General features: G+C 38.3%; 1 protein-coding gene across 1 annotated transcript; it reads right to left on the reverse strand.

Moving 5' to 3' along the window:
• Positions 1 to 13,599: 13,599 nt before the first annotated feature.
• MKRN3 (makorin ring finger protein 3) lies at positions 13,600 to 15,148 on the reverse strand. Its single transcript, XM_081547244.1, is given in 2 exon segments — positions 13,600 to 13,647; positions 13,649 to 15,148. Coding segments are annotated over 2 exon segments (1,548 nt in total).
• Between the last annotated feature and the right edge of the window lie 322 nt (positions 15,149 to 15,470).

A 15,470-nucleotide genomic window follows, 5' to 3' on the forward strand; every position in this document is an offset into this window, starting at 1 on the left:
CAAAGGCAGATGAGATGGAAAGATAAGATCTGGAGTGCTTTTTATTCCCAGCAATTCAGGGATGCTTGCCCTTACCTTTGAGGCTTGTCCATTTACAGTGAAAGGATATGTGCTTTTTTCCAATTAGTTTTATGTAGGAGCCACTCCCACCCGCACACACACACACTCATTCCAGATCAATAGGTAGACAGAATGGGAGAGGCCAATTGGAAACAGACAATCCAGGTTCAAATCCTTTCTCCACAACTTTATGGATGTGGTCCTGACAATGGGCAAATTATTTAACTTCCCCATTCAGAGAAGGCAATGGCACACCACTCCAGTACTCTTGCCTGGAAAAATCCCATGGACAGAGGGGCCTGGTGGGCTGCAGTCCAGGGGGTCGCTAAGAGTCGGACACGACTGAGTGACTTCACTTTCACTTTTTACTTTCATGCATTGGAGAAGGAAATGGCAACCCACTCTAGTGTTCTTGCCTGGAGAATTACAGGGACGGGGGAGCCTGGTGGGCTGCCGTCTATGGGGTCGCAGAGAGTCAGACACGATTGAAGCGACTTAGCAGCAGCAGCATAACTAGCATTATATTCTCTAGGTATCAGAAGAGTATTAGCACACTACTCTGGATGTTGTTATAAGGATTAGATCACACTTACAGATCCATTTGCACTTTGCCTACAATATGGTAAAAACTTATTCGTGGTATATATTTTTATAAGAGAGACAGATTGTGCAAAGGTTTCTAGATCAAGGCATCTGGCCAGGCATCTTCCTTTTTTATCTGCTATCCATAACACAAGAAATTTTTATGACTGCAGGATCCTAAACCTGACAAGTATACAGTGTTCATAGTGTTATGTAAATCTAGTTTAACCTTACTTCTTTTTAAATAAGGACTGATTAGGATGTATTAAAAATTCTACTAAGCTTGTGAATTCCTGGGTTTTCCCTATTCTTTCTTTTGTCTTTGCATTTTCTGAGGCTATGTAATCACATGAAAACAAATTTTATTTTCTTTTAACTTCACGATGCACTGAAATTTTATCACCTATTCTACTAACAACTTTGCCTTAAAATTAATTCTTACATAAATCTAGAAAATCTTTCTTTTGAATTAGTTAATTTCCAATATTTGTTTACTTTCTATTTTTTGCTTATTTTATGCCAAAATTTTTATATAAATCTAGAAAATCTTTCTTTGCATTAGTTAATTTCCAATATTTCTGTTTACTTTCTTTTTTTTTGCTTATTTTATGCCAATTTTCTCTTTTTTCTTACCTTCTTATAAATATATTATTTGTATTCTTCTTTCTTCATGCCATATCTTGCCTTCTCATACAGCTCATCCAGTTCTCGAGGCAAGAATGCTGAAGTGGTTTGCCATTCCTTTGTTCAGTGGACCATATTATGACAGAACTCTCCACCATGAACCATCCGTCTTGGGTGGCTCTACATGGCATGGTTCATAGTTTCATTGAGTTACACAAAGTTGTGATCCATGTGATCATTTTGGTTAGTTTTCTGGAGTGTGAAGTCACATGGGCCTTAGGAAACATTACTATGAACAAAGCTAGTGAAGGTGATGGAACTCCAGCTGAGCTATTTCTAATCCTAAAAGATGATACTGTTAAAGTGTTGCATTCAATATGCCAGCAAATTTGGAAAACTCAGCAGTGGCCACCAGAGTGGAAAAGGTCAGTTTTCATCCCAAAGAAGGGCAATGACAAAGAAAGTTCAAACTACCACACAATTGCCCTCATTTCACATGCTAACAAGGTAATGCTCAAAATCCTTCAAGTTAAGGTCAACAATATGTGAATGGAGAACTTCCAGACGTACAAGCTGGATTTAGGAAAGGTAAAGGAACCATAATCAAATTGCCAACATCTACTGGATGATAGAAAAAGCAAGAGGATTCCAGAGTAACATCTATTTCTGCTTCACTGACTACACCAAAGCCATTGATGGTGTGGAGCACAACAAACTGTGGAAAATTCTTCAAGAGATGGGAATACCAGATCACCTTACCTGCCTCCTGAGAAACCTGTATTTAGGTCAAGAAGCAACAGTTAGAACCAGACATGGAACAGCAGACTGGTTACAAATTGGGAAAGGAGTGCATCAAGGCTGTATATTGTCACTCTGCTTATTTCACTTATATGCAGAGCACATCCTGCAAAGTGCTGGGCTGGATGAGGCACAAGCTGGAAACAAGACTGCCAGGAGAAATATCAATAACCTCAGATATGCAGATGACACCACTCCAGTGGCATAAAGTGAAGAGGATCTAAAAAGCCTCTTGATGAAAAAGTGGCTTAAAATTCAACATTCAAAAAACTAAGATCATGGTAAAAAGCAAAGACATCATTTTGCTATGGTTTTCCAGTAGCCATCTACGGATGTGAGAGTTGGACCATAATAAAGACTGAGATTCTTTCAAACTGTGGTGCTAGAGAAGACTCTTGAGACTCCCTTGGACAGCAAGGAGATCAAAGCAGTCAAACATAAAAGAAATTAATCCCAAATATTCATTGGAAGGACTGATGCTGAAGCTGAAGCTCCAATACACTGGCTACCTGATGTGAAGAATGAACTCATTGGAAAAGACCCTGATGCTAGGAAATATTGAGGGCAAGAGGAGAAGGGAGTGACAGAGGATGAGATGGCTAGATGGCATCACTGATTCAATGGACACGAGTTTGACCAAACTCAGGGAGTTAGTGAAGGGCAGAGAAGCCTGGCGTGTTGCAGTTCATGGGATCTTAAAGAGTGAGACATGACTTAGTGACTGAACAACAACAGGAGAATATTGAGTATAAAGACCTGTGCCTCTGGGTCACAATTTGAATTGTCACATGACAGAAGCACCACTACCAAGCCCTACCATGAATGTGTGACTACATCTGTGGGATCTCAGGAGTCAGCTCTATTTCCACAGTGACTATGATAATAGCGACTCATGGGTCGTTATAGTGACAGTGTGCTGTATTTGGCTGAAGGTTTGTAAATGATTTTTCTCATGGAGTCTAATCAATCTTTATATATTTGCAGCTTTTCTTCACACAACCCATACTCATAAATGAACCAAATGTACTAACCACTGATTCAATTTTCAGATCTACATTTTATTTTACACACACACACATATGCATTTTCTCCTGTATGCATATTTACTTGTTATATATATTGAACATGCATGCATGTATATGTATGTACATCTACAGATACAATCTTTTTTTAAAAAAAAGACATATATTCTTTCATTAAAAAAATGACTTGTCAGGAGGCTTTCCTGCACATAAGCAAAGACACCAAATATAACTATATATATAGACAAAGACAGTATATATAATTATTACTGCCTTTACAAACAAATGATATATTTCATAAACTTCTGCACATTTAATTCCTACTTACCACTATATGTTTCCATGTCAGCCCATGTAAATTTCCTTCTGTTTTTTGTTTCTTCACTTTCTAAATGTGACTTTATAATGTTCCACTGTATGTCTCAGCTATCTTTAACCAGTTGCCTACTGTTGGATTTTTCTAGGTATTTCTAATCTTATACTATTCTAACAAAGCCTGCAATTAACAACCTGGTTTTTTAATTATTTCATACATGTAGAATGTACATGTAAGTCTCATTTAAATAAATACCAATAGAATGACTGGTCAAGAAGCATGCACATGTGAGTTTATGATTCAATAGTATCATGCATTCCTCGATGGAAAGTGTACCAAATACATTTCAAAACAATATTTGGGGAGATACCTGCTTCCCCAGTTACCATCTGAGTGTGCTTTCAGACGTCTGGTTATTTGACACATTGAAAGGAAAAAAACTGAAACTCCATGCAGTTCTAATAAGCATTATTATTAGCAATGTTTGACATCTTTCACTATCTTTTTTTTTTTTTTTAGGTTTGCACTTTTACGGTAAATGTTTTTATTTATTTATTTATTTTTTTATTTTTTTAAATAAATTTATTTATTTTAGTTGGGGGCTAATTACTTTACAATATTGTAATAGTTTTTGCCATACATTGACATGAATCAGCCATGGGTTTACATGTGTTTCCCCTCCTGGACCCCCCACCTACCTCCCTCCCCATCCCATCCCTCTGGGTCATCCCATTGCCCCGGCCCTGAGCCCTTGTCTCATGCATCGAACATGGAATGGTGTTCTGTTTCACATATGATAATATACATGTTTCAATGCTATTCTCCCAGAACGTCCCACCCTCATCTTTCACTATCTTTAAATCTAGTTGCACTTTTTTTTTTCTGTGCAAGATCTCATCATACTTTTATTAATTTCTTCATTATATTGTGTGCCTTTTGTTTTATTGGATCACTTTATAATGTATGGGAATAAGCTCCTGCCCTGTTTTGTGATTTTGGTTTGCTTTTTTTTGGGGGGGGGGTATGTTGATACTTTCTTCTTCTTTAACTCATATGATACTTTAAGGCTCATTTCAAAGTGGTCATATTGTGAGGAAGTGCAATGGTGAGAGGATAAGCCTTGGAGCCACATATCACATAGGCATATTTCTCAACCTCCCTACAAGGGGATAATACTAGGACTTACATCTTTGGATATAAAATATCTTAGAAAAGAAACTGGAACATAATAAGCTCCTCACATTTGCTACAGCTATTGTCAAAATTTCCTTTAAGGCTTCTGTCAGTCATGTCATAGAAAGGCATTTTGGACTCCAGTACTTTAAAAGAAAAAAAATCCTATGTAGTTTCTGTAAATTTTTGGTTTCAAGCTTATATTTGAAACCTTGATGGAAGTAGAATTTATACTTATGTAAAGTATGGTATTTGGAATCCATGTATCAGTTTTCAAGATGACTCCTGAGTTTATCCAATAACTTTTATTGAATAACTCATTTTTCTTTTAAACTTTTTTCATAAATTCAATTCCCATATGTATCTGTGTCCATTTCTGGACCTTTTTAATATACATTTTTGATCTCACAATTGAAGTGCCAACCTCACTTTTCACACTGATGGCATAACTATGTTATAGGATCTGAAAGGGTTCAATGAGTGCTTATTTTTCAGTTCTAAAATATTCAAGTCCTATCATTTTTTTCCTTCATATGAACCTTCACAGTAGAGTTATGTATGTATGTATTTACTTACTTAAGCTATACATGATCTATTTTTACTTGTCTTAATCTGTTTGGGTCTGCTGGAATTGAAGTGGCCTTGATGATTTCTAAATAGCCTTTGGAATCATCTTCTCCTATCTTGAAAAACAGAGCATGTTCAGAGCCAAACAGCTCTTATGGTCTTGACCTCTCAAATCCAAGAAGTCTGACAGCCTTCATTCTGTCTCATTTCTGCCCCCTTAAGTTCAAACTGAGAGGGTTCCTGCTGGGGTGGCTGGTTAGGGCCACGGTTCATACCTGCACTAATCTCATCAACAAGTTGGGTTGCCACACCATGAATTTGCTCTTCTAAACACACTTCATTATTATTATTATATGAACAGAGAATTTCCCAAATCTTTATGTTCTATTTCCCTTTCCTATCTATTTTGTCTTCACTTCTCTCTGCCCAAATGGTTATGAAGAACCAAGTTGCTTCTTAAACACTTTGGTAACAAATCTCTCCACCTAAATGTCCATTTTCCATTTCACTGCTCACAAGCTTTTTTTTGCCATTTTGCAACAAAGGTCACATTTTCTATGTTGTCCAATCATATTCCTTATTTATGCCTGCAACCTTATCAGAATGCCTATTACCATCCTAATTTCTACCAATATTCTGTATATCATTTTGTACGTGTGTGTGGGAGGACTGATACTGAAGTTGAAGCTTGAATACTCTGGTCACCTGATGCCAAGAGCCAACTCAGTGGAAAAGGCTGGGAAAGATTGAAGGCAAAAGGAGAAGAGGATGGCAGAGGATGAGATGGTTAGATAGCATCACCAACTCAATGGATATGAATTTGAGAAAACTCCGGGAGATAGTGAAGGACAGGGAAGTCTGGTGTGCTGAAGTCCATGGAGTCGCAAAGAGCTAGACACGATTTAGTGAATGAACAACAGCAATTCCCTACATCTCTCCACCTTCCTTTTTGAGCCTTCACCAGTTACTTTTATTAATAAAAGACTCCATAGCAATATCAGTCTTTCTAGCAGGCACCTCATGACTCTTCCAGCCTCTGCTGCTGCTAAGCCGCTTCAGTCGTGTCCGACTCTGTGCGACCTCATAGACGGCAGCCCACCAGGCTCCGCCGTCCCTAGGATTCTCCAGGCAAGAACACTGGAGTGGGTTGGCATTTCCTTCTCCAATGCATGAAAGTGAAAAGTGAAAGTGAAGTCGCCAGCCTCTACCTATTACCAGTTCCAAAACCACTTCCACATTTTAAGGTAGATGTTAGAGAAATGTCTACCTCTCATTACTCATTTCTGTCTTTTTCAGTTCAGGCTACTATAGCAGAATGCTACAGACTGGGTGGCATAAAAACAACCTTTAATTCTCACAGTGCTGGAGGCTGAAGTCAAGCTGCCAGCATGGTCGGGTTCTTAGTGAGGCCCTTTTCCTTTTTTGCAGGTGGCCACCTTCTAGCTGTATCTTCATGTGGTGGAGAGAGAGAAACCATCTCTCTTTTGTCTCTTCTTATTAAATCACAGATCCCATTCACGAGGGCTCCACCCTCAACACCAAATTACTTCTGAAAGCCAACACCTCCAAATACCACCATGTTGAGGATTAGAGGTTCAACATACGAATGGAGTGGGCAAAAAGTAAGTTCAAAGGAGTAATTTATTAGGATTTTGTCAAGTACGTAAAGGAACTTAAAAGAACTGACACAATAATATGTTGAACTTCCCTATCAAATTCCATGGTATACATTTCCACTTCTTCAAGTATTCTTTAAGAATAATTATCTTGTCAAAGTGCTTAATTTTGCAGCTTTTCCAGACTTATTTTTGTTTATTTCTATGCACTTTATTGTCTCCATAAAAAAGTCTCCATTAAATTTTCTATATTTTATATATGAAACTTCCATTAATTTTTCTTAGCCTCCTACTGAGTTTTTTTTTTTTTTGAAGTTTTCCAGATAGTTTTGGATTTTCAACATGAAACATTATATTATCTCAGAAAGATAAATTTACATCCTTCTTTGAAATTTTATATGACTCATTTGTATTATTTTGCATTCAATTGTACTGATTCTCAAAATAATACTAACTGGCAGTACAGACAGGGGATCTGCTTGTTTTTGCTTCATCACAGGAGACAATTTTATGATTACTTTCCTTGTTAAAAGAATGAAAATGCTGAAATACATTTATTCTGGCTATTACCAATATATTTACACTTTACATCATGTACATAATTTTCATAAATAAACCATATTTCAATAAATCATTTAATCATTTGTGTGTAAATTTGTGTGTGTACACAGTATCATGATTATACTTTGGCATAAATTATGCATCATACAATGGAATATCATACAGCCATAAACAGTGAAAAAATCCTATATTTGCTACAATGTGGATGATCCTTGAGACATTATGCTATGTGAAATAAATCAGACAGATAAGACAAATGCTATATCATTTATAGTTAGAATAAAAAAAAAATGAACTCAGAGAAACAGGAAGCAGATCAGGGTAGGGGAGTAAAATGGGGGAAATCGGTGAAGGTGGTCAGAGCACACATTTCTAGTTATACGACAGGTTCCGGGGATTTAATGTACAGCATGATGACGAATTAATATTTAAGGTACTGTATATTTTAAAGTCACTGAAACAGTAGATTTAAAAAGTTCTCATCACATACACACAAAAATTGTTAACTATGTGAGGTGATAGATGTTAACTAAACTTATTGTGGCAATCATTTTGCAACACATACATATATCAAATCATATATTTTACATCTTAAACCTACACAATTTTATCTCAGTTATATCTAAGAAAAGCTGAAAAAAATAACAAAACAAAATAAAACCACATAAGTGGTCCTATTTTCCATTTGATAATAATTTCCAAATTGTGTAAAATAGTACTGAAATATTTGTTCTTTAAAGGTTTTATAAAAATCCTTTTTTTTTTTTGTAAAACTGCATTCTGTGAAATAATTTACTCATGTTAAATATTAGGTTATATTTTGTGTAGTCAATGTGTAATTAATTACATGAGCCTAAAGATTATCAACTTCTTTCAAGTTCTGCAATTAATTGGTATCTGATTGAGTAATGTTCTTTGTATGTTTAATAGAGCCTCTCTTTGTGGTGAATTCCTATGAATTGAGTGTGTGTCCAACTCCATATCTGCATTTTGTTGTTGTTTTTTCCTCACTTTCTTAAGTTGGATAATGGTGTATCTATTTTACAAATTTTAAGTAAATCAAATCAATCATAATATTTAATATATTAATTCCCTCCATTATTTACTACTTTTACCTCCTTTGCTTTCTTTAGTCATGTGTTTTGTGACTGTGCATTAAAAATTTTATACATGTATACTATATACATGTGTATATATACATATATGGATAACACATATCAGACATCTATATAAAATTATATAAATCCTGAATTTAGTGTTTTTTTCAGATATAAGATGTCCAAATAATTATTTATTTTGCTACATTAAGATAAAATATTTTTCATACTCTACCATCCTTTTTACTTGGAAAATAACCTACTCTTTCCTGATATACTCTTTTTCTACAGTGCTAGATTTGCTTGTCAGTTTTCCATTTGAGATTATTTTGGCATCGATATTCACAAATGATAATGAGACTGGGCTCTAGTTAATTCTGTGTTATACTGTATTAGAAACATTCTGGTATCAGTGTTAGGTGTCAATCATATGCTAACTAAATGTCTTCTTTCTTCTCGTCTCCGGAGTGGTGTATATAGCATTGCAAACTATTTAAAGGTTTTAGTAAATTTCTGGGACAAATGTCTTTTGGGGCAGTCAAGGGCATACACATATTCCTGAAACTTTAACTTTTCATTAATAATTGTTTTGGTTTGATTTGTTTCTTAGATTGTTGTTTGAAAAATCATGTTGAAAATTTTAAAGTCTTATCACATTTCCAAGCGAATCTGTCTCAGTGTAACAAGGGTTTATCTCCTATTTCTTTGGTGTATGCTTTTCTCTGAGTATGTCGTGTTCATAGTTTCCTATTTTGTTTAATTGCACTGCCTCCTTTATTTTTTATTATATTAATGGTTTATCTGTTTATTGATTTTCCTCAAAAAACAGCTTATGTATTTGCATTTTATGATCCACTAATTTTTGCTTTAATCTTTCTTAGTTCTTTCTACTTACCAGTGTGTGTGTGTCCATCTGAATGTTGTAGTTTCCTTAAAACTTATACATTTTGCTATCTAATCAATTATGTAAACTGTATTTATAGACAGTGTATATTAATATTTAACATTAGTTTTACTCTGAGTGCAGATTCAGCACTATTCCATAGATTACAGTATGCATAAATTTTCCTTATCTTATTCTGTCATTCTAGACGATTTTGAATTTATCTTTCATCAAATTATTTTTGAGAGAGGTATTTTAAAAATCTCTATATAGTAGTGGTTTATTTTCTTGTCTTGATTCGGACAACGTTGCCTGTACTACTAATTTTTCAATTTAATTGACAGTTTCATTGTGATCTAATACATAGTCAATTATTTTTGTTAGTGATCAACTCTAGAAAATGTGATATGCAATATTTTTCATGGCAAAAATTCTAACATGTGTTAATTTATTTCTCTGTACCAGTTTTGGGTTATTTTCCAAGTACCCCTTTTTTCATCCCCACCTCAACTTCATTTGACACTTAGGTTGTAGTTTAGCATTTGCTATGGAAACAGAAATCACACCCCAGAGATATTTGCAAAAGTGAAAAACGGAACATCATATAGGCATCAAATATGAATTAGAAATCTTTCCCTTTAAGTCACTGAGATCCAGTAAATGGACTTAGTGAAGGAGTATGAGGTAAATTTTTAGCATATTCGTTAAGTCTTTACATCCACCAAATTTAAACAAATGAAACGTAAGAAAATCAGATCTGCTTCACCCAGGCTTTCTTTGTGTGGTCAGAATGACACGCTGTACACTACAAGCCCCAGAAGCTGAATCCATGGATCTCCTGGAGGAGGGAGCAGCATACACTCTGAATCACTCAGAGCAAACCTTTGTATAGCAAAGGGCTCCTTTGTTCCTGACTGCAGCAGGGGTGGCTCATTTGTCCTTATGGGCAAGCCCTCAGGACACTTCAACCAGCTTCAGTCCTGGTGATATCCCTGTTATTTGATCTCTTCCTGAATGAGCTGACGAGGAACAGGGAGTCCCGTTTTTTAAAAAATATCTCATTTCTTATTTTCCTCATGTAGGTATCAGTCAGAAATAACACTATTTTTGTTTGTTATATTTTCAGGAATTGAATAGCACATTTTTGGCTTCAGCTGAGTGGCATTTGCTTAAAAAATTACTTGGTCTTTTTGAAATTATGAATATAAAGTTAATGTACCATTTTCCTACGAAAATCATTTTAAAATAATGTTACCTTAAGACAAATTCCAAAGATTACCAAAGAGAAAAAGTTGGTGGAGTTTTAATTCTTGTGCAAGCTTTTCTCAGGTTCACAAGTGCACAAATACCACTTTTATACATGCTATTTTAAAAATACCACTTATGCCCTAAGCATTGTCCAGATTACACTTGACATTCACAACAATCCTGAAAAATAGATGGTGTTATACCCATTTCTCACATAAAGAAACTGAGGTATAGGAAGTTTAAATAACTTGCTCCTGACTGCAGGGATGGTAAGATGCAGTCAGGATTACAGTCATCCTTTGTCTCCCAAACCATATGATGTTTTATGGACCCTTCTCACATGCTATACCCTGATCTTCATATAATTGTTTGGGTAAAAATATTTGAAAAAAATGTGATATTTCACAACATTAGATAGTTCATAGGACAAACTTTTCAAAGCTTTTTGTGCTTGGTTTAAAGTGTCCTCCTTGACAGCACAGTCACCACATACAGCTCATGTTTTGAGCCTCTGGGGTTAGTGCAGTCTTTGAGACTGCCCCATCTGGTCCTATTCTTCGGTTGCTTGGTCTACTAAGTCCCCTTTCCCCTGCATGACTAGGGCAGCCTAGAGGGTGGAAATATATTTGGATTTCCAATTTGGAATCATTCAGCCTACATGCTGGTAATAACCAGGCTTCAAGGGCCTCTTGACTGAGGAATTATTTGGATAACAAGGATCAAGAAGGAAGTAATATGGCAAAGATCTCAGTGAAATTGGCTGAGATATTCACCAACAGAATCAGGAATCATGCAATAAGAAAGAGGCAGTTTATAAATACAGGCAGCTGAGGCACATTCTGAGTGGTGAACTAATAAATACTGGGTCTGGCAGCCCACAGATAAAGCCCCAGAACTCCGACATTCTGTAGCTCACTTATGCTCACCTCTGTCCCACGGGGCTGAAACTCCACACATAAATATTGTACATGTGTTTCCAGTAGCTATATTAAGTGGGTCCACATGCTCTCAGTCAAAAATGTGGGACAAGAGGCAGCATGGTGCCTGTGCTCTGGAAATACACTATCTGAGGTTCATTTGCTGCTGTTCCACTTACTTATGCCTACAGATCAGAACTATATAGGCAAGTAATTTGACATCTCTCTCTCTCTCATTATTCATCTTCTCATAATGGTGATAAAAATTATAGTCAGTACCTGATAAGGTGGTTCTGAGAATTAAATTACTGGTTCAAAGAGTATAAACTCTGTAAATGTGTCCTGTCTTTGTTAGACAGTCAGGGAATTCCACCACTCCTGTGACTCAGGTCCCCAGGATACTTTCAGCTATGTTAGGCAGGAGGAGAGCTTTCTGCGGTTGATATACAACATTTTATACATGTCAACTATGTAAACTGTTAAAATTGTGCTATTCAATCTACACTGTTTCTTTCTTTGCTTGTTCAGTTTTGAGAAGTATTCAAATTGTCTACCAAGATTTTGTAGCTTGCTTATCAATACTTTATTTGCTTATCTAATACTATGATACTAAACAGAAAATTGGAATAGTTTTATCTTCCTGGTAAATTATACTTTCATGTTTATATACTATATGTATCTCCAGTTGTGTGTTAATCCTTAATAACGAACTCTATGCTCAAAAGTTGTAACACCTCTGATTAGTTTTTCATCCTTTACTTATAATGTTTCTGTATTCTTCTATTGTATGTAGTATATAGTTAAACTGTATATAGTTTCATTTTCATTTTAATTATGTCTGCTAATCTTCAGATTTTAAAATATGTCCACTTAATATAATTATGATGTATTGGCATTATTAACTTTCCAACTTACTATTTATTTTTCATTACTCTCTATATTTCATTTATTGTCTTTCCATTATTGCATTTTGACTTATTTGAAAATGTTTATTATTCTACTTTACTTTTTATAATCTTATCACTTTTATGCCAAAAACTTCTGTCAAAGGCTCCTTCTCTGGTATGTCTATGGATGACACAAAATACTGAACACAAAGAACTGTGTATCTGAGTCCAAGACTCTGTTGTTATAAATAATAATGATACAGTGGCTAAACTGCATGGGAACTCACATAGCAGTGAGCTATTAATGGCATCACAGTAATTACCAGTATCATATTCTGTAAATTCTTTAAGATCTGTGTCTGCTACATTTAGATAGAGCCACTAAAATAGCTGTTTTCATTAGATGCTAATTACTGAAGCCTGTGAAAGGGACAAAAAATAATTTACATACCTCACACTCACAGCAGCAATCCTATCAACCTTTCACCTTTAGCTTCCAGTTCAGTATTTATTTTATTAAATAAATATTATAGTATAGTATACACCTTAAATATATATTTTCAAACACATAACTTTCATACACATTAATATGCATGTATATATAATTCGTACATATATACTTCCAAATATAAATGATTTCACATCAAGTCAAACAGGATAAAAACATGTAAACGTATGCAGCTGGTTCTAGTCAAGTAAAACATAAAACCACAAGGTAACCACAGTTAAGAGTGCACTTGAAGAGGAATGGGGGGAGGGAACAGACGTGTAAACAACAGAGATGCTGAAGCTGCACCATAAAGCCCCACGAGGGTCCATTTCTTAAGACTGAAGCAGCAAAAAGCTCCTGGTTCAGATTAGACTTCTCCCTGTCACATTTATTCTTGAGGGGCTTCAAAATTAGTGTGGAAATTCTGTAAACATTAGACTAGAACTGAGTCAATCCTGTTAAAAACAGATGACAAAATAAACCATAAACTGACAGTCATATTAATTTCACCAAACAATAACTTTAAGGATGTTCTGTTACTTTTTAGCACAGTGCAACACCATAATCCTGAGGGGCCAGAAATGAGAATGGTCAAGAAAACAGATGGATGTTTCTATACAAATGGTTTCAGCAGCCCCTGGAAGTGACAGATGTGTCTATAAACAAAACACAGGCAAGAGCAGATGACAGAGCCTCAGCACACCAGACAACATGCCACAGCAGAATGCCACAGATTCAAAGTGAAATATTCTTCCAGCTCACAATGAAGCAAGTCCCACCGGACCTCTGTGAAAGGGAGCGCATAAGCTCCTGGTGAAAACACTTACACAACAGATTGGCCAGCCAAAGCATGACAAGCTCTTTTCTACTGCTTTTAAAGGGCATGTTGCCCTCTCCCACCTGCAGAGGATCCAAAGGTTCCCAATGGCAAGTACCAGACGCCTCAGCACCCTGCCGCTGAGGCTCCTCTCCCTGGCCCTCAGGATACGCATGTCTGTAAAAACAGTTCTCTCCAAATGAGCAGACCCTGCCTCGAGCAAAATACCTGCAGGTCTTGTGACGCAAAGCCTCCAAGTACTGCTGAATAAGTTTCTGCTTCTCTTCTTCCTCCTCCACCCAGAACTCACTGGGAATGACAAAGGTGGACATGACTCTGCACTGAGGGCAGGACTTGATAACCCTGCTCCCAAACTGTCTGGCACTTCTCCACCTGCGGATACACTTAAGACAGTAGGTGTGGTTGCAGCTGGAGAGGATGCCAAAGCGGCAATCATTCCGGTTGGCTTTCTCATAGACAACCTCCATGCAGATGCCACACACTTTGTCCGCACTGCGCTGCACGGCAAACGAGAGCTCCATATTCTTTTCGTGTGCTTCAATGCAGGCCTTTACATGGTCTGCCCTCTGGGCACCATCCAAGGGGTGCAAGACTGGCAGCCCACACATATCACATATATCTCCATGGAGATAGATACAGCTCTGCCCACGAAAGCACTGCCCTGCAATAGCATCACGGCAAAGCTGCCTCCTCATGCCCAAGACAATCTGCCCCCTCTCAGTCACCGAGCTCTGCAGAGGAGCCTCAGAGACAGAAGGGACCATGCGGCCCCGGTAGGGTTGCCCGGGAACAAATTCAACGGCATTCTCCCAGCCTTCTACACCTGCTCCTCCGGCAGCTTCAAGGCCTGCATTGTCTGTCTTGGCTTCAAACAAACCCCTTTCAGCAGCCGAGCCAATCACAGGCAAGGAGCGTGAGGAAGCAGCAGCGGGGGCTTCCGCCACTTGCTGAGGCAGGGGCTCCATGTGCGCAGCCGTGCTAGGGCCGCTGTCTGCAGAGGCCTGGGGCTGCGAGCCAGGGCCCTCCCCGGCCACCTGCCGGCCCGAGAGGTCATGGGAGTATCGGCAGTTCTCCCCCTCCTTGCACAGCCCATGCAGATAATACCTGCAGACGACTTGCTTTGTCCAGCTGCCAGTGCTCCGGCTCTGCAGCCAGCTGGGCCCGGCCCCTCCCCATGAGGCTTGGGCAGGCCTCAGACGTGACGGGCGGAACGGGGTCGGGCCTGGAGCCGAGGACCACCGGGAGACAGGGCGCACCGGGACGGTGGGCCGTGGGACGCCTTCCCCTGCTGCCTCGGCACCCCCAGAGGCCCCAGCTGCCTCGTGGGGTTCTTTGGGAGCTGCAGGCTCTTCCATGGCAGCTTTTACTCCCCGAAATGGTACCGGAACTTCCCCGGTGTGTCTTCCTTTCGGGCTTGAGGCCTGGAGGCCACGAGCCAGCTCCGGGACTCCTCCCTTGGAGTTGTGCATCTGTTTTCCCTCTCCCCCAGTCCCTGCTTCCTGTACCTGTGTTCCTACTTCCTTCTCTGAGCAGGCGCAGCCGACACTTCCTGTGGCGTCAACGTCAGTCCTCCACTGGGTCGGTGCACGGTCGGTCCGGCTGGAACTGTGACCGGCATCTTCTTTTGTTCACATCCGGCAGCGCTTCCTGCTCCGCCGCTTCTGCTCTGCTGCGTGCAGCCCCTCGCTCTCCCGCGGCTCCTCTGAGGGAAGAAATCACAGCCCTTTGAGGTTTTAATGCAATCGCTTCCTGTGTTCCTTCGCACGCATTGATTTCGTTTGTTTTTCATAC

Source organism: Giraffa tippelskirchi, chromosome 12 (genome assembly GCF_054371585.1).
Source record: "Giraffa tippelskirchi isolate mGirTip1 chromosome 12, T2T-mGirTip1v1.2.pri, whole genome shotgun sequence".
Taxonomy (NCBI): domain Eukaryota; kingdom Metazoa; phylum Chordata; class Mammalia; order Artiodactyla; family Giraffidae; genus Giraffa; species Giraffa tippelskirchi.